The sequence below is a fragment of the Molothrus ater genome, chromosome 2, assembly GCF_012460135.2.
Source record: "Molothrus ater isolate BHLD 08-10-18 breed brown headed cowbird chromosome 2, BPBGC_Mater_1.1, whole genome shotgun sequence".
Classification (NCBI taxonomy): Eukaryota; Metazoa; Chordata; class Aves; order Passeriformes; family Icteridae; genus Molothrus; species Molothrus ater.
Window position 1 is genome coordinate 64,110,205 of NC_050479.2, and position 26,674 is coordinate 64,136,878.

Below are 26,674 nucleotides of genomic sequence, written 5' to 3' on the forward strand. Positions count from 1 at the left end.
CCCTGTGCTGTTGTAACAAAACTTGCAGAGATATATGAAATTTATCCATGCAAATAAGCACCAGACCTGTTTACCTAAAGTCTTATTTCACCTGGACAAGTTGGACAAGGTTTTTAAAAAAAACAAACAGGTTCACAAAAAATACTAAAGCAACTCTTTGTTTCTGATACATTCTGAAAATAAATAGTGTCTGTTATGAACTACTGTTGTGAAATCCAGAAGCAGAAGTAGAATAGTAATACAAAAGTAAACAGTGATAATAAAAACATGTTGCCTATAGCAGCTTGTGAATAAGACTGAATAGTGGACTTTTTTCTCCACTGTTTGCATCCTGTGTACTCATTTCATATTACACTGAAAGGCTAAATATTTTTCAAAAGGACTGGCAATCAAATCCATAAGCTATCATTGATAGGGACATTAAAGATTATGTAGTTCAAACCCCCCTGGTGTGGGCAGGGACACATTTCACAAGACCAGGTTATTCAGCACTCCATGCGACTTGTCTTTAAACACTTCCAGGGATGGGGCACCCACAACTTCTCAGGGCAACCTGTTCCAATGCCTCACTACTCTTAGAGTGAGGAATTTTTCCCTATTATCTAACCTAAATCTACTCTCTTTCAGCTTGAAGCCATTTCTCATTATCCTGCCACTACATGCTCTTGTAAAAAGTCTCTCTCCATCTTTTTTGTAGGCTCCCTTCCACATGCAGGTACCTAACTCATCTGGGCATCAAGAGGACCTTGTAAAAAGAAAGCTTTCTTGTATGGTGATTTGCAGGCCCATAGTTTTCATCTCTCACATTTGAGCTGCTGTTCTGCAGCATGGGGAAGCGAATAATGGATTCTTCCTTTGCTGGAGTATTACTAATCATACAGAAGAGTCAGTATGGCTGAGATTCAAATCTGTGGGCGAAATCAGTCTCTGATATAACTATTCATCTCAGCAAAATTGCAGCAGGCTTGATTAAAATTATCATGACTGGTAAATGTAAAGTACCTTAATTTTAAGACTGCAGTCACATAGTCTTATGCACTTACACTCATTTTTATTCAAATGAGACATTTGGTAGAAAATCATTGTTACAAACACATATACATGATTTCTCAGAATTCCATCCAATTGTTCAGAAATCTTTCAATATGACATTGTTCTTTTCAGCACTTTCCTTGTACTATGCAATATCAGGTGGCACTTGCCAGCCTTTTTTATTTTCCCTCAAGTACTATACTTTCTAAAAAACATTTTTTGTTTCTTCCTATGGCTGATACCTGAGGGATCTGCATCTACTCCAGCAGTGAACAGGAACCTGAAGAAACCTGTGCCACCAAGCAACAGTTTCAATTTGCAGTCCTGATGTAACAATCATTTCTGTATTACATGTAGAAATAGAAGCGTCCTCCTTGTTATGCAAAGTCCCTACCAACTAGAATTTGGAGAATATTAATTATCTGAGAAAATATTCAAGATAACTTACAGAAACTGGTCTAATTTAAAATGTTGTACAATATATATGAGTTACCATCAGTTTCATCTTTGTAGCCCTTGGCCTGTAAAGTCAAAGCATTTAGGATCTTTTACACCAACTGTTCCTATTTCAGGATCTGGGACATTTGAAACAGGTCTTGGCACAAAGAAGCAGAAGCTATTCTAGGTTATTTTTTTTTTCTGCACAGTTACCTTGTAGTTTTAAAGTCTGATGTCTTGGGACCTCATAAAGCTCAGAGCAAGTGCTCTGTGAGAGAGATTATCTTCTCTTACAGCACAGCGTTCTGGTTTCCAGTCCTGAGAAGATGAGGTCTGTGGTATGTCTGATGCTCTTCTTTTCTCTCTTCTTTGGGCCAGCAGGTAGGAGCTGTCTGTGTTCAACATTTGGAGTGAAGGGTTGCTTGTCTGTCTGCTGCTTCTAAAATAGCTGTGGAAAGCTACTTTCTAGAGCTTTGGAATCTTATGCCTATTGCTAAAGAAGGTGGAGTAGTAGGAGGACAAATATACTGTGGCAAATAAACTGTAATGACTGTAACTTATTTCATGGCTCCTGACAGTGCACTTGTATGTGTGTGTATAGAGTCAGTGTGTGCAGACAGAATTGTCTTTGGGTCTTCATATTACCAGATTTCTGTAGTACTCACAACTAGCAGTGAGCTGGCTATCCTAGCCATTGAAGTAATGTATATTTTTTCTTTAAATACTGGAAATAGATCTTTCCTTCTCAAGAAGGGGAGCTGATATAACTGAAACAGAGCTGGTTTCCTGCATTGTAGTCAATGTTGAGTGCATAATAATTAGCTTAAGGGTGTATTTTGTTCAGTTTTTCAGTAGACGTTTATATAACTGTGGGAAGAAAATTAACATTTTCAATTTGTAATTTTAGTCTAGTGGCAAAATTCAAATTAAACATTTTAAGGTGTAGACTGTATTTTCAGCTGCTTGACCTTTGGGCTGTAATGACTTAATTCCTCCACAGCTGTTTGCTGAGGTGCCACACCTACTTCTGTAAGGAACTCAGCATTTGTCTGGGACACCATCATTTTGTGGCAATTCAAAATGCTGCTGCTTGCAAGTTAAGGTGCTGTGGCCTGTACATATGTTCATAGTTTGCCCCTAAGTGAGATAAAGTGTCTTCAATTAAACTGTTTTCATTTAGATTTGAGTGCTATTGGGGCAACTTGAGAGAAACTATGCAGCTGGTGGGTCAGAAGAGTCACTGTGACTCAGGTGTATCTAATGACATGTCCAAACCAGGTATCCCTGCTCCAGTCCTGCAAGATTCCAGTCTGCTGAAAGTGCAGAAGGCATGCTTAGATTCCTTTGGGCACAGAACTGATGGCTCCAACTGCTTTGGAGGTGTTGATGTTCTCACTCGTATGTGCCATAGCGTATTGATGTACACATGGTAAAGGTAGATTCTATCAGTGCAGAATTTTTCTCTCTTGGTTGTAGCAAAGTGTTTTGGTTTTGTTCAGTTTGTATAACTTCAAAATATTTCAAAAATGTATTTTGCCTCATTAATACAACCTCTATAAGTATGTGTTTGTACCAACCAGGTGTTTAACACTAGCACAGTGACTTAGCAGCACTTTCCCAAGATGTCAGTGGATGCTCTGGATTCTCATATCTGAAGAATTAATCCTCCATGTCAGACTATAGAGAATCAGTCAGTCTTAGCCTCCATGAATAAGGCATAGGCCTCAGGTTTGATGTTGTGTGGCTGAAATTTGGCAAATCATTGCACATCTGCTGAGCTGCTGTAACCATGCTCACGAAAACACACAGCAAACACAAGACAATGCCACCTTACAGCTCTTCTCCTCTGGGCTGAACTAAAATCTCCTCTTATTTGCTCCAATAGGAGAACATCATCACTTGCTGTGAGGTCACTACAATCAATTCAGACTTAGGTCAGGAGTATAAGCCCTTAATTCCTGGTGATTAAGAGTGATTCTAGCAGTATTTTCCAACAGGGAAGTTTGTACAGGGGCCCTGTGGGTGGAGCTACTTTTTTGTTAAATTTCTTTTGCACTGTCAACTGAGTATAATTTTCTGGTTTTACGCCTGTTCCAGGCTTCTGGGTAAAGTTCCTGTGTAATGATAAACAGCTGCTCTGTTGCATTTGAATGATGGATGGAGTTATGCCTTCTGATAGGCAATTTCTTAAATATTTTGGGTTCTTAGAAATGAAAGATGCTCTCCACTGAAGGTAAAATCCCATAGATCAGTTCAGAACTGAACCCTGAAATCCTGAAGCCCGAGTCATGAGCCATTGTAGTGTTTGTGGTGGGAAAGAGGAATTCTAGCATTTCACCATTGGCAGCAGTTATGTTTCAGAAAAGTGAGGGGCAGTGGAGAGTGTGGTGGAGCAGCTCTTCGGGGAAACAGAGCCAGTGATTTTTCCCAGATCCAATCTGAGGCCCACAAATAAAAGGAAATATTTCCACTGGTCCCATTTCCCTACATAAAACTGTGCATGGCCTAAGCCAGCAGTATAGTAATACCTATTCCAGGGATTTCTGAATGGGGCAGCCTGGCTGTGACCTGTCCTGAATGGATGCTGCAGAACAGAGGAATGCTACACTGACGCTGCCCTCATGTCAGATTATTTCATCTTTGTCCTACCTTCTTTCTAAGATTAGTTCTCTGGAAATAAACAGTTCATAAATCTGGGGCCTGAATTAAAATCCTTGTAAACCAAATGCAGGCTTATCTATACAATAGCTGGTGAGATAAATGTTCTTGTTTGAAGACAGGTGTTCCTACAGATGTAACACTGCTTTCAGGCTCAGTCCCAGGAAGGATGGTTGAGCAGATCCTGTTCAGCTGTGGCATATTGTTGAGCTCTTTTACATATTTCACCCTTTCACAGGCATTTTATAACCCTTTTGGGTTTCTCTAAAACACAAGTTTCAGCTGTGTGGGTTTTAACAGACAAAATACACAAAACACACATCTTTTCCTGTGCCTTGGGCCACCCTCAAGCCCATCTAGAGGGGAGCCCCTCCATTTTGACCACATTAACATAAGTGCATAAGAGCAAAAGCAGAAAGAGCACTTTTACACTGCATTCATCAACACATGAAAAAACAATCTACCAGGACCACTTCTGGGGTTGTTCCATTACATGTCACAAAAAAAAAATTGTCTCTCTGCATGCTGGTGCTTTTAAAGCTGCTGCTGCTGACTGAAAAGCTGCTTGCATTACATCTGTCCATTAAGTACAGATTTCCATATGTACAGCACCAAGATGAACAAATCAAATGTACATTCACACCACAACCAGAGAACTGCTGTAGAGAACACATCTGCCTGAAATTCTCACATCCCCACTCAAGTCTTGTTGTTGTGGTCTATATTCAAAATACCAAGGTAACATCATCAGTTTTTCTATGAACTTGATCACAATGGTTTGACAGTAATCTTTGTGTTAGTGCGGTATTGGCAAATTACTGCTATAGAAAAAGTGTATCCCCTGACTGGGGAATGCTGAGCCCTGTTGAAGCACCAATCTGACACTCAGTAGTTCAGTTCTTTGTTCTGCCAAAGACTTGCAAAGCAGCCTTGGCTCAACTTTGGATGTATTGGATATATATGGATGTATTCTGGTTTAGCCTCAAAGTTAGATATAGACACTTCCTAATCTAAGTTCAGAAGAGACCTGAGGGCCATATTCAGGCTGCCTTTTATACAAGCTCGTATTGCTATCACAGCTGCTTACTGGCCAGTCTGACAGGGGCCTGAATAGCTCTCTAGTGAGCATCTCGGTTACTATCGGAGTCCACAGAGTCCATGAGCTTTGCTAAGTGGCCTGAATACAACCCTTTCTCTCAGCTCCCCCATCTGTAACTCAGGGACAATAGCAAACCTCAGCAAGACTATGGGGAGATGTTCAGATCCCAGTGAAGAGGACAACATGGCTACTTTTATAAGCAAAGATGTACTGTGCTATATACAACATAAGGAGGGACCTGGTTTTAGAGGGGTTTGCCATCTGCAAGAGCTCCCTCCTGGTAAAACATCCAGAGTTAAAAAATGGGATGTAAAAGTTAGCAGGAGTATACCCTAGCACCTGCAGCAGCATTTTTGCATAGACCATGCTGTATTCCAGCATAGCTATTTCCAGATGGCACTGTATTTTTTAATTTCCCTTGAAGTTGACTGCTATCATACAGATATATCATACAACAAAGATGTACACAAGGTTGAATTATTGCCTGTTCTTTGTTGTACACGCTTTCCCAAACATCTAGAGATTTATTTATGTAGCATTTAGTCTTCCTCAGAAGAGAATCTTTGCCTGGAAAAACAGTATATGCAGCAGCTACAAAAGATAAGGAGAAACAGAACAGTATGGCTAATAATGAGAACACCAACAGCAAAAATGTACAGAGTTTTGTCACAGTAATCCTGAGGCTGATGAAAAGGCGGGATGAAATTTGGCAGATACACAGAAAAAACCCAGTAGTTCCCAAGAATGAACCAGAGAAAGAGGAAAAGACTGAGGGTTAGGTGGACGTAGTACTTGTGAGCATTCTGCCTCCAGGGATACTCATCGTCGTCATCATCATCAATCACAACAGACTTGGAAAGCAGCTGCCTCATCCTGGTTGAGTCGTACAGCAGGAGAGTCACCTGGAGGCATTGGGGGAGAAAAGGGAATAAGTAAAGTGGCTGCAGAGTGTCTGAACACCTTCTGGCCACTGACAGTCTTTGGGTCAAATAAAATTGGATGTGGGAAAACAGAAAGCTAAGGAGCCACAAATGAGGCAGGTACTTCTGGAAAATAATGCATTTTTTCCTTGTAGGTTATTCACCAGTGGGGGTCATACACTGGAAAAAAATTGCTGATGGAAAGGCATGAGAACAGATTGTGCAGGGAGATGGCAGCAGCTCCCACGCTGGAGACTTTTAAGAACAGATTACAGTAACTGCTAAATGACTTAAGTAGTGTAGTTCCTGCCTTGTAGTGGGTAGATTTTTCTCTTCTAACTCTATTTTTCCATGGTTATAAAGTTGGATCAGTTTATATCAAATTATAAAGCATATAGACTATGACTTAAACCTCAAAGAAATTGCTTTAGATACTTGCAATGTACTGTTGTCAAATTTTCTTCAATTAAGTGCCATTTTCCCAGATTGCCCCATTCCTGCCTTCAGTCAAAACTAGCAGAGAAATATGTGAAATAGCATGATGCCTGGTGGTTAGGAAGGGCTGGTATACAGGGAAATGCAGTAGGACTCATCAGTGATGCCTGGATTTCTCATTTAGTCTTGACAATACAAAGAACACAGGTAGATTCACTGGGGTTCTCAGTCATGTTCTCTTTCACAGAGTTATAATCTGTGCTCATTTTTCTGCTTGAAATGAAAAAGAAGAGCATCCCTCATTTTACACTCTTCTTTCTCCAGAACACTGGCCAAGGAAAACCTGTTCGGATGTGTATTTTTCCAGGCTCAGATTTTATTCCATGTGCCCCATTTTCAATAGGAAAAGCTTAGCAAGAGAATCCAGAGTTTTCTCTTATTCTTTCTCTTCTCTGGAAAACTGTTTGGTTATACATAAATGATTAAATATTTGTTCACAAAACCAACTGGTTTTCCAGCCCAGATGTTGGTACCAGTTTTTGAGAAACACAGTTTAAAGTCCGAGCACCAACATAGGCAAAAAAATGGTGTTTCCACTGATGTCTCACATCCAGCTGAGCACTCAAAGCAACAGGCTTGCTCAAACTATCATCTTTTCATATGAACATTTGCTTTACACAGACTCATGAGGCACTGGAGGGATAAACCTGCCTGGCCAGTGGCTCTGAGGTTTCTGCATGAGGGTGCCTGTGGCTGTGCTTCAGTCCACTTAGCTTTCAGCTCAGCACTCAAGTTCTCTCAAGCTCAGCAATGAGAATGGGGTTAAATGGCAGATGAGTATTGGGTTTGAGGCAGTCAGAGAGACCTCCCAGGTAGATTTATGGATCTCAACTGCATTTAAGTAGTTCACAGAAAGTGCATTTAATTCTTATGGATATTGCCTTGCCAAGCGTGATTGAAGAAATTGCTGGCAGTCGCTCACATTGTTACTAGCTGCTGAACATACATTTATGGAGCAGCATGGCATGAATTCAGCAGGCCTCTCTGGGTGCTCTAGGATGGTTCAGTTGCCTTGGTGAACAGTTAGCATTGCTTTTTAAAAGACTGGAGGTGGTAAAGAAATAGATGAGGAGCCTACAGACTGCACAGATCTGGGCTAGAATGACTTGCTATTATATGATGTCCATCACAGGACATTATATGATGTCCATCACAGCATCCTTTCAGACTTCATCCTGCACCCATTCTGTGACCTTTTAACTTTCAGAGCTCAAGCGAGGGCACTGCTGGATGAAGTCAGTGCAGTCCAGTGAACAGAACAGAGGCCACAGTTCAGACGGGCGAGAGACTTGAATTTGGCTGCAGACCACGTGCTGAGATAACACGTGAGTGAAGCTAATCAAGTTCTGACCAAATGCATTGCCAAACTGCAAAGTAAGCACTCCTGCTGTCAACTGAAGTAAAATTCAAAGCATTTTTTGATGTCAGCATCAATATTAACTGATCCGTTTGCCACCTTAGTTTTAGTGAGAAAAACTGACTTTTAACAGAAATGGCTAAGAACGAGTCAACATTTTTTATGAAAGCTTCAGTCCACTAGCCTCAAAATTGCCTTTCAGTTCTGCTCTAATATTTTCTAAACTATTATTAAATGAACCTTTGATTATACAGATAAGTCCACTGGTGTGATTGAATGACTAAGCATTTGCCAGTAGAACTCACAACACAGCAAATTCCTTGTAACAAGATTAAGCACTTTTTTTTTCCATTCTCTTATTTACTGACCAAAGGTCCTTGGAGGGCATGATTCATATCCCAGTGATGTACTGTGGTTTTGTTGGGTTACCACTTTGAAAGAGTGCAATGAATGCAGAGACCTGTAGAGGAGGATTCTTTCCTCTTTCTTTCAGTCCTGGCAAAGAAAATGGCTAGAATTGTTGTGGTAAGGCTCTTCATGCTCCCTAAAAGCCAGTTAACACCATCTGAAAAGGACTGTCAGAACAGGGTGGATCCTTTAGAGTCAACACAGAGTTATATAGCTTTATAGTGACCAGGGTTTATCACAGGTATGAGGGTGCCTCTACTTGTCAAACTGCCAGACTGGGGCTCAGCAAAGATAGAAGTGAGCACAGCCCACTAGAAGACAGATAGCTGTGGTTAGAAAATGGTGCATCTAGATTAATAAGCCCTGCTGTGTTGCAAGGATATATTTACTTTGTCAGGAAGTGATTCTGCTGCAGTCATTTTCTTCTGGCCAGGTCAGAGTGGGAGTAAATTGAACTTGTGAAGGACTATGTACAAACACAAGTGGTTTTGTAGTACTCCCAAAGCAAGGAGAGTAACGTAGCTTTTTGTCCTGTCTGTATGAAAATAATGGAGAAAGATTTGACATGCTTGGAGGATTGCTTGTGGAAAAAAGACCCCATTTACCACAGGCATCCATGTTAAGTAGTCATTTCCCTCAGTAGGGATGGTAGCACAGATGCTGTGGTGCAGGAGAAAGTCACACCACAATGTGTGGGACAATGCTGAGCTCATTAGCAGCTCACTTGACTGACAGGTGCTTTTGGTGCTGGAACAAGCACAGCCTGATCCTGTAGCGCTCCAGCACTGGGTGCATGTGGCTGTGTGGAACTATCATCATGTCTTAACTAGCAAGTCAGAGTCGAGTCACACAAAATATTTTTCACACACAGAAGGCACATTACCTTTAAGCTGCCAATCACGCCACCCACCAACAGATATAAGGGAATCAGTGGCTGAACTGGGCAGTCTTCCAAAAACTTCATTCCTGAATGGCAAAAATGGATGTTTGTTATCTCAAGTGACCAGATAGTGCAACAAGCTGTACAAGCAAGAATTATAGATGCTGTAAGTGAAATGTCTTGCTTACACCCAAGACTTGTATCCTGTGTCTGTTGAAATGGGGGCTGAATTAAAAGGGGGCTGCACCTGCCACTAGAGGAGTGAGGGCCATGAACAAGCAAAAGGCAAGAGAAGGAAGAGAGATAGCAAAGGCAAAACCAACATTACTATTTTCTGGCAATACTAATTGCAGCCACATATAGGGTCATTAGCTTCAGCCACAGCTCTTTGTTAAATGAACCATTGACTGAGCTGGACAGGAAATCAGTGGTAGAAAATTCGCTGAAAATCAAAACTACAAAAAGAAGGAATTCTGATAAACTTCCCCCAGGATTTTCCTGCTCATTAGTTCCTATAAGTATGGCATGTTCCTGAGTCAGATGCCTGGAAGCTTGGGAGCCAATACCCGTGGGTGCACCTGGAACTGTTTTTGCTTTCCAGGCAGCTGATAGGGAGCTGTAGAAGCTCAAGTTTCCAAGGTGTTTGGGTTGCTGGAGGATAAAAGAATTGGTTGTTATGGAGCTGAGGACCCTGGCAATCTACCTCAGAAGAGAACCTCAATCTACTGCAAGAAAGAGAAAGTTGGGTAAGTTTTAGGGAAGAGAGTGTATGGCTGTGTGAGGATGTTGCTGGCAGTAGAGACTGAAGCTTGTGATACAGGTCTGTGGCAGTGAAAATCATCTGTCCAAATATAGATGTCTGCAATGCAGGCATCCATATGTGAGCTAGTTTTCTACACTCTGAAGTCAATAGGGAGAAATAGGCACTTGTAAAATTCAATTCATTTTTCCTAAGAGAGGCATGTGAAATGGGTTGGGTGAGTTGGTTCCTGAAAGCACTTCTGTCTCTCCATGGCTGTACAAGGAATCCAGACAGCCAGCTGTAGGTACCTGTAAGTTAGCTGGGATGAATCCCCTGCCCAAGTCTCTTACCCAATGGCATCTTCAGAAATTTTAAACAGTTCATTACACTGTAATTTTATTGATATTTATCGCATGTTTCAGGGCTTTGACAAATCAGTTGCACAGGGTAGAAAGGATTTTCTGTTTTCTTCTTGCTATATAAATAGTTTGCAAGGAGATATTCTGACTTTTCTCTGAATAATTGGGGTTACCTAGTTGCAGGATACCAAAAGGAATGTGCAAGTCTTAGTGCTAAGCATCTCTCAGGTGAAACATCTTGCCTCCATTTTCAGAACTACATTGAATAGGAGGAATTAGGAAAGAGGTACCAGTGGGTTTTGGTTTGGTGGAGTTTTTTTGGTTGTTTTGGAGGTTTTTTTTGTTTTGGTTTGGCTTTTCTTTTATATAGCTGTAATCCTGTTTAGCTTGTCAATTTGCCCACCAAATCCACTGCTAGTGCTGGTCCATAACATTGCTCATGTCCTGAACCTCTCCTGCACTCTTTGCATGGCATAATACAGGTGCTCTGGATTGTGGTTGCTTGCTACAGGTCTGACTTTAGTCACAGGACGTGGGACAGTGTTTTGTGGTCTGCAGTTTTGTGATCCTCTGTGTGTAAGGGCTCTGGACTCTTCTATACTAAGCATTTATTACCAACCTTTGTATAAATGAAAAAGGCTGCACTTAGATGGATTTGGACTCTCTCCCCTTTCATTCTTATTACAAAGCTGTGATTTTTTGGCCATTTTGCCACTATGTAACACTGGGACCTGATCAGACTCCCAGCTTTACAGGGGTGGGCAGCAGGAAATTGTCACAAATTACATCAAATTCATCAGAAAGCTGCTGCCAAGGTTTCCAAAGTTCTTGGCCATCTAAAAGCCTGCCACAAAAGCAGCTGGCCAGGGATCACAGGGAATATATTTCAGTTTAGGAACCTAGGCAATTTCTATTTCCAATGTGTTAACTGAGATTTCAATTTGAGGGGGAAAAAAAGTCAAGAAAAAATGCCTTTCTTTTTTTTCTCATGCTGCTCCGATTCTGATTCTCTTTCCCAGACAAATCTATTATGGAATCCTTTCATATATATATATATATATATATATATAACATTATATCAGTCAGTCTTGGGAAGGATTTGAGTGACAGACAGCAGCACTCTGTAGGTTTTAGGAGAATACTGCAGACAGATATGAAAGCAAAAGAGTAGGTCAAAGCAGGTGATACAGTAGTAACTTTAAAAATACACCCCAAGGTGTGAATAGGAAATGTGGACCTACAGTTGACAGATGGGCACTGGTATTTGTTACAGTGAAATCAGCAAATGTGCCAATCAGTTCTCACACAGCGTGTTTGGTTTATCTGGGAGCACCAAAACTTGTTGGAAAGCAACAGATTCTTTCCCATAAGCAACAGATATGTTCTCCTTTAACTGCTAGAGATGGGATATATGGACCATGAGAGATCAAAGGTCTGCTTCTACTGCAATGCTCCCTGCAAGCCAGAGCAATCTGTGGTTCAGAGTGAAAAGCAATTGAGCCTGACCACAACACAGACCAGCACAGGAGTCCAAATGAATGAACCAAAGACCTGTGCAAGGTCAGACACAGCCTGAACAGCATCCAAAGGGGAAAAAACAAGAGATGGGAGGCTTGGGAAAGCAGAGGTACTTGCACATTTTACCTCTTGGCTACCACAGAACAACACTGCAATGGGATCCAGGACACAGGGTCCAGCAAGTGGAAAGAGCGCTTGTGAGCAAACAGGACATGAGCTTCTCTAAGGGCACCATTTGGGGCAGTGCTCTGGCATGGCCCATAAAGGATTGCTACCAAGTGTCCTTGTGACTCATGATTATCCATGAGATGAGGGGTCAGGAAGAATGAAAATCAGTACAGCAGTGGTCTCTTTTTATCTGCTTTACTCTTCTCAGCTGAAATGGCTGAAGTACACCCATAGGAAAGGAGGGCTGCTTATAGCAAGGCTGATCTGCTCTTTGGTGCATACTACACAACTTTATTCCTAATGGAAGGCAGAGACCTCAACATGCCAGGCCATTTTCAGGTGTTCCTCGTGCATGGCTGCAGCTGCCATCTCTTAGCACAGACCTCAGTCGAGCCCTGACTGTGGGCCTTACACTTGGATCTAGTGCTGCAGAGAATTTATCTCAAAGAAATTGCTTTTGGGCACCATTTTATCAGAAAGCATGTCAGCATATCAGAGGACTGGCTGAGGGACTGGAATGCAAGGAAAGATTGTGTAAACAACTACTGCTAAAGCACAAAACTGGTTCCCACGTAAAGGCACAGAGTAAGAGAATAGGCTTCAGACGATTCTCAGGAGCATTTGAGATTTGAGGAATTATTTGGTTTTGAGTGTGAGGAGTAGTACTTGGTTAAATTTGAACAGGAGGCAATTTAGGCTGCTTATTAAAAAAACCCCATGTCATCAGCTTTCAAATGTGATTTAGCTACCCTTAGGATATTCTGTATATAAAGGTACTCTGGACAACATACAAGAACGGGTTATTGAGAGTAATCCTTCGCTGTCCCGGAAACTAAAAAAAAATTTTAAATAAATCTTTATATCTTTGGAGTGTTCAGTGAAAAAAGGGATCTTCTCTGCCAGTAAAAGTGAAAAAGCTGCTAAACAGTCTATGGCTTAAGTGATGTCACAAGTCTACAGCATGGAAAATATGCTGAGTCCTTTTCATGTATCTTGAATTATACTGTGATTTACAGCATTATCGAATTTTAAGAGTGTATGATATTAGGGTGTAATTATTACTAGGGCTGCCTGTTATTAATCTCTGAGTTTTAACAAGTATTTTATCTCTCAGTTTTCCTCTGTAGGAAGCAAGAGCCAAAATGACTGGAGGCACATCAGCAAGTTTTTTTCTGAGATTGTGGCAACAGAATATTATCAGAAAATCATAGGATTTTGCTTGGAAAATAAATATCAGCATTTTCCTTGACATTTCATCTTCCTAAAAATACCTTTGCTGATATAGAGCTGCAGGAAACCAATATCCTCTGACAACACTACATTATAGTGTTAATTTCAGTAAGTTGTGGGGGAAAAAAGAGCTCTGTATCTGATGCAGGAGATATCCAGAGCTCCAGGCTAATATCTTACTATAGACTTTCCACTTCTCACTGATCTTAAAGATACTGTGAAATATTCCTGAGAAATTATATATGCAAGTGGTCAGATTCCAGACCTGGATTCGTTTCCAGAAGGCAGGATGTCAGTATGCATGGAAACCATACCACATTTTGTATTATACCTTCCCATCCCTATTTCACAGTTCAGGCATATTCAGCCTGGAGAAAAGCTAAAGCTAGAATCTTCTTAAGGGATAAATAGCAATTTTAAGTCATGGATAAATATAAGAGCAGAAGTGTTGAGATGTAGCAGTTCAGTCCATTTCCCTACTTCCTAATTGCTCCCGAATCCCTCGTTAGAACTCCCTGGTTCCTAATTAGGACATCCTAATTGGAATCCCACCATAGTCATGAGTGGTACTTTGAAAGCCCCAGATTAAGGGAATAGCACCAGCTGAACACTTATTATGTGGGTTTGGATAACTATCCATGCCAATGGGCCAGGCATCACTACTGCCTTAAGTCACCTCATCTCAAGGCAGATACCTAAGAGAGGGTGTGGGAATTTCCCTTAACAGCCTCCAAGGACAACACACAGACCTCAGCCTGGCTGTGGATGCACACAGTTTGAGTTTAGATGGGATGCAGCTTGCCCTCAGCACCTGCATCTAGAGTTCCTTTGAACCATGCTTCATGAGGAACGAGGCACCAGGTGAACAGCTTCTCAAAGACAAGGGCTCTTGAGGACTTTGAATTCAAAGTGATCTGGATACACTGGAAAAAGGCATTCAAAATCTACAAGACAAAAACTGATAGAGCAAAACTCTGTGTGTAGGGGAGGAAACTTCAAGGTAAATAAAAAACAAGCTATGTCTGGTAGGGAGCAGCACTGCCAAAAACCATCTGGGCTTACAATGCACCATAAACTAAATTGGAGGAAATGAGTTAGTGCAGAGAGACCATGTTTCATTTTGAGGTGTGTTTACAGAAATCCTGCATGTTAAACAGAGGAGCTAATTACTCTACACTGCTCATTCCTCAGGTCTCAGCTGGAGGCCTGTGTTACATCATTCTTTTATTAATAAGGAAAAATCCTTACATTGCACAGAGGTCAAAGGAGGGAGGTAAAAATGAAAAAAAAAAAAAAAGCTACAGAAACAGTGACCTGTGAGGTCAGGATGAAAGAATTAGGTTTTTAAGACCTCTGGGAAAACAAAAGAAAAGATGGAGCAGGGTTATAATAGCAGCCTTCAAACAGTTCAGAGGATCTTTTGAGTAGGACAGTGACCAATATGTTTTTGTGACCACAGTGGGCAAGACAGGCTGTAATCTGTTTCATTTGCCATAGGAAAGATTCTGGTTGGATATGGGGAAAAATATTTTGTCTTTGAGAGCAATAAAATGTTGAAATAGCCTCCTTGGAAGCCATGGAATTTCCTTGAGCAAGGGCAAGTCAGACATCTGTCAGGGATGCTGTGAGCACATGGGCCTGTCTAAAAGCAGAGGTGGATTGGTGTCTCCACTGATGTTTCTCAAGTGGGGTTCACAACCCATATGGAGGATGTGAAAGACTCAAAGGGAACAATGAAGTGTTACAGAAAAAACAAAGATCTATATTAATGGTAAGGGAAAGGTGATGTTTAAGAAAAGAGGGACCTTATGCAGTTTAAAATGGTATAAAATTCTGCAGCTCAAGGATTTTCCTTTCTTAAATATTTGATCTTGAAATGCTACTCACAAATCCAGCCTTCGAGGGCAGATCAGCCAAAAACCAGGTCTGACTTTCAAAAAGGTGGAGAAATAGCAACCTACAACATCTCTTTTTCCCTTACAGCAATATGTTTCTATAATTTTTTGCAGTGTAGTTAATACAGAGGGATCCTGAGTAATGAAATCTTCTCATATGTCAGATTCTGAGCTTCCTCCCACAGACAAAGCTGGGTTTTGAGGTAAAACACACTGGAGGGGTTTTTAAGATAAACAGGGTCAGAATTCAAGTACTCCTTCATTCCTGATACAGAGTGTGGGCTGAGATTCTGTCTGAAGCTAAAGTACCAAGACAGGGGTTTAACAGTTGGAAACCCTGAATTTTCCAGTTCCTTTCTTCCACCAGGTATGTTAACCTGCCACAGAGTGCCAGGAAGTTTCTATTTTCAATTTACTTTAGTTGACAACTTACCTATAAAAGTCATGGACAGTGGTAAGGCAAGGAAAGCAAGGAGCCCAAATATAAAGCATGCTGTGAAGGAGAAAAGAAAAACAGTGTTATTTGGGCTAGTTCAAGTTTAGAGTCCCACATTTCCATCTAGTTCTTTACAGAAGCTCTGTAAATCCACACAATTGTGTAGGAAGAAATGCAGTGCACTTGATCGGGGTGGGAATATCACCTGCGTGGTGCAGCATTTGCAGTGATGAGACCAGCACATGTTTTATCACTTCCAGGATGCAGTGAGAGACACAAACTGCTTTTGAAGCTACTACTTGCAGCTTGTCTTAATCCAAGGGCAAGGAGTCATCCACTGCTGCCTTATCCTGCATCCTTTTCAGAGGCACTGCCAGGCGACTGTGCAGTAACAAAAAATTCTGCATCAGCTGATCCATGGCAACTGATGAGCCATATCTGTTTGCTAAGCAAATAGCAGCTTTAATGCCATTCCACTTACTTTTCACTGATAGCTAAATAAACTGTCTTTATCACAGATGTGAATAGTTTCTGGCTGGTCTAACTCCCTGACCCAGCTTAGCTCGCAAGCACAAAGGCAGCTGCGCTGTTGCAGCTGGAGTGGGATTTGTCATTGGGATAGATCAGCTTAAGCTGTGTGGAAGGATGCTCTTAGGGGTACACACAGACTCTCCCTGCGGGTGAGTGGACCTGAGGGGCTTACCTACTCCCTAGAGAGTTGCTGGTGTATCTGAGCCCTGATATTTCCCCTACACAGCCAGGTGCTGCAGAGGATGAGTGTTTACCTTCCTGGTGGGTGAGGGTCACTAGTGTCTAGAACAGTGTGAGCAGCCTGTCTCACAAGAGCTGTCACCTCTGTGCCTAATCGTGAACACTTGGCAACATTAAAGTGAAACGCTGCCCTGCCAAATGAGAGTAAAACGTAATGAGGACATTCTGTGGCAAGTGTCCCTTCAGAGCCCTCCCAGAAATGGCTCAGGCTGCAAGTGGGTGCCTCAGGGTGCCAAAGTGCAGGTGCGCATAGATTGCAGAGGGGCTGAGAAGCGCACGGATAAGAAAAGGAGTAGGACATCTCCTTGGAGGCTTGCAAAAAAAAACCTTGGAGCAAGTATTTGGATTTGGCTTGGGACCAGCCCTTTCCCTGGGTAAGCTGTGTCCTGCAGTTCCCCATGCCAGAGAACTGCAACCTCGGCAAGGTGCACGGTGTCCCCCTGGCCGCGCAGGAGCAGGGACACTGCCAGCACCCTGCGGACAGTGCCACTCTGGAAAATTCTGCAGCACTGCCAAAATACCACCCTCAGGCTGCCTTAGAGAAAAAGGGCAACATCACTGCCTCTGTTTTCTGGAAGGAGAAACAGAGAGGACATAGGAGCAGCATCAAAATTCAGAGCAGATCCATCAGGCTTTCTGACTCGCAGACACTTTTCATGGGAACACACCATCCCCCACATGCTGCTCGTGTTTTCTCCACAGAGAACCAGGATCTTACACTTAAGCCCTTGAGAAACCATCTTTCTCAGAAGTAGCATGTTTGTTATCTCCATGAACTAGGAGAGACTGAGGGTATTTTGAGCTGAAGAAAGCACTTCTGTTCCTTTGTGCCACCCCCTCCTCCTTTCCTTGTCGGCCAGCCTCCCTCTCTCTCTCTCTCTCTCTCTCTCCCTCTCATTTTTGCTCAGACTCCTATCTCAAGTGCTGCATAATACAGAAATTCTTCCTCTGCTTGAATAGTGTCCTACACTTGACTAAGCTCTTTCAACCACTGACAGCCTCTCATTAGAACAACTTAGCCTAGAGCCTCCCTTTTCACCACATGTCACATTTTGTGCTAGCTCCTCTTGCCGTTATCTAGACTATTCTTTCATATCAAGAAGTGATGGTATTGTAAATGAGTTGGGCTTCCAACATCATTTGTGGGCAAACAGTGCCCAGAGGCTGGGCAACCCATTTATCTGGTGCCCAAAGGGGTGTCGCTTAGGTCTGCAGGCATTGCACCGACTGCCTGGTGTGGCCACAAGTGCTGCCACTGCAGCGCAGCCCTCGGAGCGACGTCACCCCTCTGCCTGTGCTTTCGCAGCTGCCTTCTGTCCCTGCTGCAAGGGAAGTGCTCAGGAGCCCGGGAGGAGGAGGAGGAGGAGGAGGAGGCGGCGGCATCGTGTCATTTGTTAGTTGTGCAGCGCCTGCTCTGCCTGAGCCCGGGGAGGGACGCTGCAGTAAGCTCTGGAAAAAGCTCAGGGGGCTCGCGAGGCTGCACATCTGGCACACAGGTGTCCGTGTTTTCTGGTGTCTGACATCTGCCCAGCAGCCCGCTTTTGGAGGGGAGAAGTGGGAGGTAGAGACCACTCAGAGCTCAAGAGAAAGAGATGATGGTTCATTAATTCCGCTCCCAAAGCAGGCGCTGGGAATGTATTTACTCATTATCTCCCCATTCAACTACAGCCTCTTAGGTCTCGAATTGGAGGGGCAGATGCATAGTCTGGGAAGGCTTCCAGATCCATGTTTAACAAAGTGAGACTCTTCAACAATTGCCTACACAACTGGCAGGGCTCTGCAGCCACCCTCAGTGTCGCTAGCAGCGCTGAAGACTGATTTTCCCTGGATGTGTGGGGGTTTCACAGAAATGCTGCTCAGCCGGCATACACGCATTCTCTGCCCGGGTTTGTCTGGGCTGTGCTGCCCCGTTCTGGTCCGAAGACAAATTGCTTCAGAGAATGGTACTTGCCGCAGGGTCAGCAGAGAGGACGCTGCTCTTCAGGCAGGTCCCACGTGTGGGGCTTGTGGTGTTTTTGTATCGGAGATATCGCCCCACAGGCTGGCCAGAGGAGACCCTGGTCCCATTCCTGGAGTAAGTAGCAAAAAAGGGCTGGTAGTCTCTGAACACACAGCACAGCCAGGGAAGTGTTTCCAGGCATGCCTCGAAAGGGTGGGTATTCCATGAAGCTGGTGCCTGGGCATCAGGCAGGAGACCTCCCTGCTCTGTATCAGCAGGGCAGCGCCTGCTGGGGCACTGATGAAGTCCAGCTGTGGGATCCTAACGTGCTGGGAAATGGATGGAGGGAAGAGCTCGTGTCTGGGATCACACCAGAGGAAGAAGAGAACTAGTGGCTGAATAGCTTGCACATTCCTTGAAATCTGTGCTCACAAAAATTAGATCAGTGGGTGCAGGTTTTGTGTCTCCTGCCCAGCAGTACAGTCAGCTGATACAAATCTGCTGTTTGGCTGAATTCCTCTTGCCAGGATTTCCCCACAGATGTAAACACGCTTAAGATCTCTGTTGACATTTTGGCTGTATGTCATGGTCTCTCTTCTGTCTGATGCCTGAGCCTTTGCATCTTACACAGCCACGCCCCTGCACTGCAGCTCTCCTCCCAGTTCTCTGCCACTGCCTGTTGTGCCTGGCCTCAGGACACACAGCCTGTTGCCCTCTGGCATTTGCTTGGCATCTGGAGGCAGTACTGGAGGTGACACCAATTCACCCGTGGGCTCCTCAGACTTCATTTTGCTGCCACGAGTTTTCCAAGCACTTGAAAGTTACAGATCAGCTCACGCTGTCCCTATTTACTTTGAGGAGAGAGAAAAAATTCTTTCTTTTCAGGTAAGAGTCTTCACAAGATTTTCAGCAGCTATTTATGAATATAAATCTCAATCTACCTATTCTCCTCTGTAGTATGCTAATACAGCTGTAGTGCAAGCTGCTCAGTAGAGTGAAAAGGTCTCTGATAATAAATACAGTAATAAATGAAGTGTTTGTTACATTACCATCACTCCCAGGTGCTGCTGTAGTCTGTCAGGTTCTGGATAAAAAAGAAATTTTTATTTTTTTTACATGAGATACTACCAGCTTCCAAACAAAGTCTGCAGTTACCCTAGGATTTATCTGCATGAACAAGCTGAGGAGCAAAACTCTGTGTGAAAATCTGCCAAAGTATGCCCTTCGGACAACACCCTGTGGGAATGCTGCTCTGAAGGGGCCTGACTCCCAGCAGTCTGGGTGTTAAGAAATTTGGGTCAAATGCAGTTGGCAGGGCCCCATGCCTGCTGATGCCCTGAGGCAGGCGCAGATGGCAATGCAGTAGCTCAGCAAGCAGTGTCACAGTGTGCTGCACTGCAGCATGGGTGCTGTAACAGGCTGGAGTGCAGATGGGGAACAGGTATTTGCATCCTTGTTTTATTCCTTCATGGAATCTGCAGGCATCCCCTGCAGTGCTGGTAGGCGCTTGGAGAAAAGAAAGAATGCAGCCTGTGAGGGTGTGGTGGTGGCAGAGAAGGTCTCGATGGATCTTTCTGGGGAACCAGCCCCAGTAAGATTGTGTGTTTTACAGACAGGATGAGTCTGCCCGTGATTTTGGTAGCTGTGATCACTGGCTGTCTTTCTGTGCTTTCAAGTCACAGGAAAATGTCACTATCTCAGATGGGATATGCAGAAAAGACTTGAATGAAGTAAAATGAAGGAAAGGAATTAAATCTGTTCAGCTTGGCCGGCCACCACCAAATAAGAAAATAACAGCGAGGTTTGAGCACTCAAAACCAGACCTTGTGAGTGATCCAAAGAGTAGAGACATGAGATATCCTTGAGCAAAACCAAAGACTGTCTGTTCATGAGGCTAATGCCACAGCAAGGAGATATATTGATGGAATAATCTCTGGGGATGAAGGGCAGGAATCCCATCCCTGGCATGACTGAATCCCTTGACCAGACTAGATACTCAGAAGCTGGAGGATTCAGGGTAGGGAACAGCCATTCCCATGGAGGCCTCTAGTTCCCCCAAAAGGAAAAAAACACCATTTGAGGCAGGGGAAGTGTGAGGAAACTGATCAAATCCCAGCTCAGGGCCACCAGCTCTTTGCTGTGCTCCACCACTCCTTGATTAGGCAGGGCTGAATTACTGCAATATAGAACTTTGGTACCCAGATATCAGCATCACATCACCTAAAATTTATGTCCTAGGTGTAGCTGCCTTGGGGGTTGAGCAATATTGCAGTGTGTCTAGCCTGGATTTTATATTATGCCTCTGGATACTGAACTACAGTTACGCCATGGTCTAAATTCTGGATTTGGCCCCTTGTGAATAATTTCCAGAAGTAATTTTATAACAATATTGAGGCATTACATATAGAGCCATTCAGTTTGCTTTGCAGTAGACCCAGGGTAGTGGATTAGGCTTTTTTATTTTGGTCAGTAAATTGAAGACTGAACTTAAATTGCTACACCAAGAATGAAAAGATGCTCCACAGGTGGGTTCTTGGAGCTCTTGGGAGTTATTTCAATACCAGCAGACCAAAGGTACAAATGTGGATTTTGCTGAAAAGGTCTTTGAAAAATAAATACAGGATGATGAGGAGAAGTGAAATTAAGCATCACTGCATTTTAATGAACATAAAAATCAATTTTGAATGCATTAGCTGATCCATAGCTAAAGCTGAGCTAATTTTGAACTTAAGCATGATAAGAACCTGAAGATATTTTTCTGGAATGATATTTCTGAGCTCCTCACACATGGGTAACTTTTCAGGTACCCAAGAGGGTACTTCTGGTGTAGAAGAGGATAGTTGAGATCAGAACTAATCCCAATCTTTAAAAAAAAAATTCTAAAGGATTAATTATTTTCTCTCTCATTATTGAAATTCCAGTGGTAATTTAATAGCAGGGAACGGTAACATTTTCCTTGTAGACACTAGGAACAAAAATCAGAGAAAATACCACTTTTGACCTTTTAAATTGTGATATTCACCGATGAGTCCAGATCCTCCCTGCATGTCCTTTCTGCAGGATGTGAGGGATTCCACAGGGACCAGTTGGGTCCCAATTCCACTCCCAGACACTCTTCACAGTGTAATGAGGGTGCATACTCTGCACCCCTTGTTTTCCATCACTCCCCAGCCCTCCTTTCCCCTAGGGCAGTGATAAGCATGAAAAAATGGGCCAGAAAATATCCTCTCCTTCCCTACCTGTGCCTGGTTTCTGCAGGGAGGCCTGGATTGATCTTTCTGTCCCTTTGGCCTGATTTTCTCTGCCTGGTTGTAAGACAGCGAGCAGTTGAGGGGTTTAATCATTAATAAAAGTTCATTCTGAGCTTTGAGAGCCTTTCAGGCAAAGCAAAGATCAGGAATATAGAAGACTCCAAGGTAACACCCTAGACTGGCAAATGCAGCAATTAGTGTGGGTGAAGTATCAGTTAGGAAGAGTGGTCAAGGGGTTTGCTGCTTCATGTATTTGAGGGGAATTAGAAATAGAAGTGAAAGCAAAACGTACTTGCAACTCAGAGTGAAAAGGAGATCCATTCAGGAGGAGTAAGCTGCTTTAAAACCTATGGATTTTAACCTCCTACTGAGGAGAGTGCTTCCCTGATCTTACAACACCCCACCTCTGAAGTGTGTTTCTCCTGTGCCTCTGTGCAGCTTGCACAGCTTCACCCCAGGTCAACTTTCTGCTGTGTTGCTGCTGAGAGCAAGAACCAGCCTGTTCCACCAGCTGTCAGCTCATTACAGCCCTGTGTCCTCCACCCTGGGTGGGGAGAACCAGTTTAAACTTTAAAACCTGAGCAAGCCCAGGCTGTCATGCAAAAGAACCTCTGTCCAGATAACTGATGCTTCCAACCCCCAGCAAGGGGCTGCTTATGGGGGATACCCCCACCTAGATGGCCCTTGTGCCAGGGAGCAGGCCAGCAAAGGGAAGAATAACCTGTCCCAGATCTCACTGGGTGAAAGGGGGATATCCCTGACCATATTCCATCCCCAGACTTGTGTCCCTGTGCCATCACACAGGCTGGCAGCAGTTTTGCTTGGTGGGAATCACTCCTAGGAGAGTTTGTTCCCAGGCTGGCTGTGCTGCTCTTCATGAGGTGATTTCCCCTGTGGATGCTTCTGCTGCACTATGTGTAAGGTAACACTTCAGAGAGGAGGCAAACACATTATTTTGCTTAGGCTGTCTGTTGCTGCCCATATTTAGGTACATGGTGATGTTTGTTTGAAATTTTGTGCTGGTTGCTATACTTCAAATACTGCAACAGGCAGCTGCTGTTAGGGTAGAGCTACTATTGCACACTCCATCCATTCCCAAAATTATTTAGGAAAGGAAACTTCAGTGGAAGGTTCAGGTGGGACTTGGTACCATTGTGATTCCTTTGTATACTTGGCTTAGTAACAGAGCTGCTTAAATACGTGAGGCCATGGCTACCAGAACTGCCTTACCATTGCTGGCAATTTTAGATATGCACCGGTGGCAGGCTTTCTCCAGGCCAGCAGCCATGGTGGGTGGTGAGCCCTCTGGGGTGCCTGTGGAGACACAGAAATTGATATGGCTATGAGAAGTGTCTTCACCTTACTAAGTATCTTGCCTCAGAGTACCCTCGCTCATGCTGGCAGGCTTTCACCACCCTCAAAAACCCCAAGCACACACAAACCCAGCCAGCAGTGTGGCAAACCAAGAGGCAGGTATGCCTTCCAGCAGCCCCAAGCTTGCCTGCTGGGGATGATGCTCGAGCCCTGGGGTCACAGGGAGGCTGGGGGAGAAGTGTTAATGCCATCTTCCTGAAAGCTATGAAAGGTTCTGTCTTCACCTTGATTGGGTTTCGGGCAGAACAAAGTATTTAACTCTTACGAGAAAACCCAGGAAAACAGGTGGGGCTTGGTACACAAACCTCAGCAAGAATTGACTAGTGAGCAAAAATGAATTAAAGAAAAAAAGGAGGAGAGGAGATGAAAAGAGTTTTAAGGTCAAGGAGGATTCTGAAGAAGAATATGGAATAAAAACTGCAAACCACAGGGAGCCCAGAACAACATGCCTTTGACAGAAAAGTATCTGGATTAGAAAGTAGCTCCTTGTAAAGAAGAATTTTTACAAGGTGGGGTGAGGGATGAGCAAGCAGCCAGGCATTCAAGCTCTGGCCTCAGACAGCACCAGACAGTTAAGTGGCATTCCACATCAATGGGAGTGTGGAAAGCTCACACACACACACACACACACACACACAAAAACACACACCACATGCTCCAAGCTGCAGCTTCTGGCCAGGGTCACCACAAGTCTGCCACTACCAGCAGCTGTGTGACAGAGGAAGGTGTGTGTGGAGGAGGCCAGGATAAGGGAAGCTGCATTCCTGCACCTACCTCAAAATAGCCCCTGGATTTCTTAATGATTAGAGAGCAGTATTTTAAGCTTAGCCTCACTGTTTTAAATTGCCATGAGATCCACCCTAGGGCTTTCTTGTGCAATGCTGTGTGTCCAGCTTGGCCCAGAGCCTACTAGGGACCACAGGGCCCCAGGCATGTACTAAAGATAAAGACAGACTTGTTCAACCAGCTGATCCATGGCCATACCCCTCTCCAAAGTCTGTCCAAGCCCTACTAGTCATGGCTGAGCAGAGGAGGCTGTCCCCAAGCCCAGACAGGACCCTCTGCTGCCGTGGGAAGGGGATGGGGTTTGCTCCTTGCACAATGGCATTGCAGGTTCTGTTTCCTGGCAGTTAATAGAGGCAGGTGTGGTTTTACCTGTGGGTGAATGACCAAGCAAGAGTCAGGGACTGAGGCATTCACAGACATCCCACCAGGTCAGTAACCCTTGCAGGCAGCAGCCAGCCACCAATGTATACATGCAGGTTTCTGGTGTGCCTGATCTCATCAGATGTCTCATGGAATTTAGCTCTCCTTTTCCAGCCCCCATCTTCATATCCCAGAGAACATCTCCTTCAGTACTGAATGATGGACTGGAATGGAAATTACATGTGAGTGCCTGACCTCTGGTGAGTGCATGTGTCTCAGAGTAGCCACCAAACCTTCTTCAGCAGAGCAAATACTGTGCCTATGGGCTGCAACTATTGATGAGAATTTCAAGGAAAAAAATAAGCACTGTTGCATGCTCAGAGAAAACAGAAAAGAGGAAGGGAAACTGGTACTTTTCCCATGCAAATGACATATTAACTTTAAAGCTTTCAGTGCAGGTTTGTTTCTAGAAGATGCACAAGCAGGCATTCATTTTGCATCTGGCAATGTCTGCTGACAAAGGTGTTCTAAATTGTGCATAGATAGGGAATATTAGTCATTATGTAAATGTTTATAACTAAAATTACTTTTACAGCAGTAATTCTTACAGAAACAATATTAATCAATCCAATGCCATATTAAAAATCAGTTAAATATCAAGTTATCTTAAAAAGAATTCATTGTGGCTGGGAATGCTGTTTTCCCATAAGCAGAGGGTAAACCGGACTTTTTTGTCTTTATTTACTGCTCTTTTACACTAAAGAAAGACAAACTGAAGGAGGACTCGGTATCTGGAAGCATGTCACCATCTAGTGACAGAGCCCAGAAGTGACTGTGATTCAGAGCTCAGGGTGTGCTGTTCTAACAGGTGAGATAAAGAAATCAATTTCATGATGGATGTGCACAAAGCCCGTTCACACAAGAACACAACACACATAACTACCAGGTAATGGTTTCAGTCCTTAGATGTTGGCTTGGACTTCTCCAGGACTGACAAATCCCTCAGAGAATTCATTCTATTTGCCAGATAAAGAGGTGTTGCCCCTTTCCCCCACACCTTTGGTGATTCTGCAGAAGCTGCTGTGGGTGTTAAGGATGAATTATTTTCTTTTGTGCCAATGCATGAGGGTGCTAAAGTGCAATTCAGCAGCCAAGCAGCTGCAAAATGGTTTTGTTTCACAGCTGAAGCAGAGAAGTTGTCACTGAAACTCACAGGAAACTAAAATTGGCACAGCACAAAGACTGGTGGCATACAAGGGCAGGAAGGTGTCCTGCCCCACTGTACCTGCTCCCAGTTTGATACTGAGTTGGGAAAGTCATACAAAAAACATAAAACTAAGCCGGGAAAAAATTTAAAGACCAAGCCAACTTCTGGACCTCCTCCCATCAGTCCTTGCCTGAGTTTGTTTCCCCAGTGGAAAGGGACCTGCCCTTGGGTTAGAAGGGCCAGCAAGCAGTGAGGACAAGTCTCTGAACCCCTTGCAGGAGGCTGGAGCCATTCCATACAGCTGCTTTTTAGGGTGGCAGCTTGCAGCTGAGCCACACCAGAGTCACAGCACCCCTGTGCCTCTTCCAGGCTGTCTGACACTCCTCACTGAGTGCCCTCGCAGCCAGGTTTGCCCACCCAGAACAGATGCTGTGTCTCACATTACTGCCGCCTGTTGCTCTCAGTTCCTTGTCCCTTACAAGCAGCAGTGATAAGTGTGTGTAGAACAGACCCTCCAGCCTGATTGCTTTGTTATTTCAGCTAGTTTTAGCTTTAACTATTTTTCTGGTCATTATTCTCATCCTAAATGTTTAGCTAATAGGAGTCAAAAGAGGGTGAGCACTGACTGGTGCATGCCTGACCTACAGCAAAGCCAGAAGACAACTTCAGGCTGGAGCCACCATGTGTCAGTCCAAACAAGAGCCATGTCCATCCACAGTGGTACTACGGTGTTCAAAGACTTTTCAAATTGAGCTCTTCTCTCCCAGATGCAGGTGCCCCACTCTGCGCTGGTGGACACAGCAGGCAGAATTGGTGGGGCTTCCTAAGATCCCAGTTCCCCACTTGATGGCTTCTGACCACCAGGAGATCCCTGCTGGGAAACGGGAGGTGTACATGGGCCAGCAAACCCCTCCGGAGCAAGGGCTCTTCTCTAAGGACTGCTAGAGGGAACAATTGCTTTTTATTTTCTGAAATATTCCGAGCAAAGTCCTCTTCCAGACCCAGTTTCCCAACAAACCACAAAGCCCCACACCGGCTTTCATTGTCCAGGTCCCAGCAAACCCCTCTTACCTGAGAGTGCAGTGGGTGCCCAATCCGTTCACCTGCACGTGTGGGAGATGGGGCAGAGGAACAGCAAAATCCAGCCTTCGGTGGGAGCCAGCTGGGAGAGCCCTCTCTGCTGGGACCCCAGAGCTCTGCCTGGCTCCTGGGACTCTGCCCGTGGGCGGTGAGGCACGGAGGGGGGCCCTGCTGCCTTTTATTCCTGCTGGCCTCCGGCTCTCACCGCTCTCCACAGCAGCAGCACCGTGGGAGCTGTGGGATGCAGGAGCGCTTGCCGGCGGAGCCCATC

The 26,674-nt window shown here is 44.1% G+C and overlaps 1 protein-coding gene across 4 annotated transcripts; it reads right to left on the reverse strand.

Annotated features, from left to right (window-relative positions):
- Positions 1-1,031: 1,031 nt before the first annotated feature.
- On the reverse strand, positions 1,032-26,674 carry TMEM272 (transmembrane protein 272). 4 transcript variants are annotated; one of them, XM_036386722.2, is made up of 5 exons: positions 26,395-26,674; positions 22,827-22,910; positions 15,633-15,692; positions 9,291-9,373; positions 1,032-6,129 (listed from the first exon to the last, which is right to left on the reverse strand). In XM_036386722.2, the coding sequence occupies exons 2-5, from the start codon at positions 22,882-22,884 to the stop codon at positions 5,767-5,769; spliced, it is 564 nt and encodes a 187-aa protein (XP_036242615.1). In that variant the 5' UTR covers positions 22,885-22,910; positions 26,395-26,674; the 3' UTR covers positions 1,032-5,766. The 4 variants fall into 4 exon arrangements, with proteins under 4 accessions (XP_036242615.1, XP_036242624.1, XP_054369989.1 ...); XM_036386731.2 differs by lacking the exon at positions 22,827-22,910; XM_054514014.1 differs by lacking the exons at positions 9,291-9,373; positions 22,827-22,910.

Excerpts from the sequence above, each read along its gene's own strand:
- TMEM272 (XM_036386722.2), bottom strand. The coding sequence starts at position 22,884 with ATGGCTGCTGGCCTGGAGAAAGCCTGCCACCGGTGCATATCTAAAATT. Across the intron at positions 9,374-15,632 it reads ACTGTCCATGACTTTTATAG|GAATGAAGTTTTTGGAAGAC; the intron begins GTAAGTTGTCAA and ends TTTGCCATTCAG. Across the intron at positions 6,130-9,290 it reads GCGTGATTGGCAGCTTAAAG|GTGACTCTCCTGCTGTACGA; the intron begins GTAATGTGCCTT and ends CAATGCCTCCAG.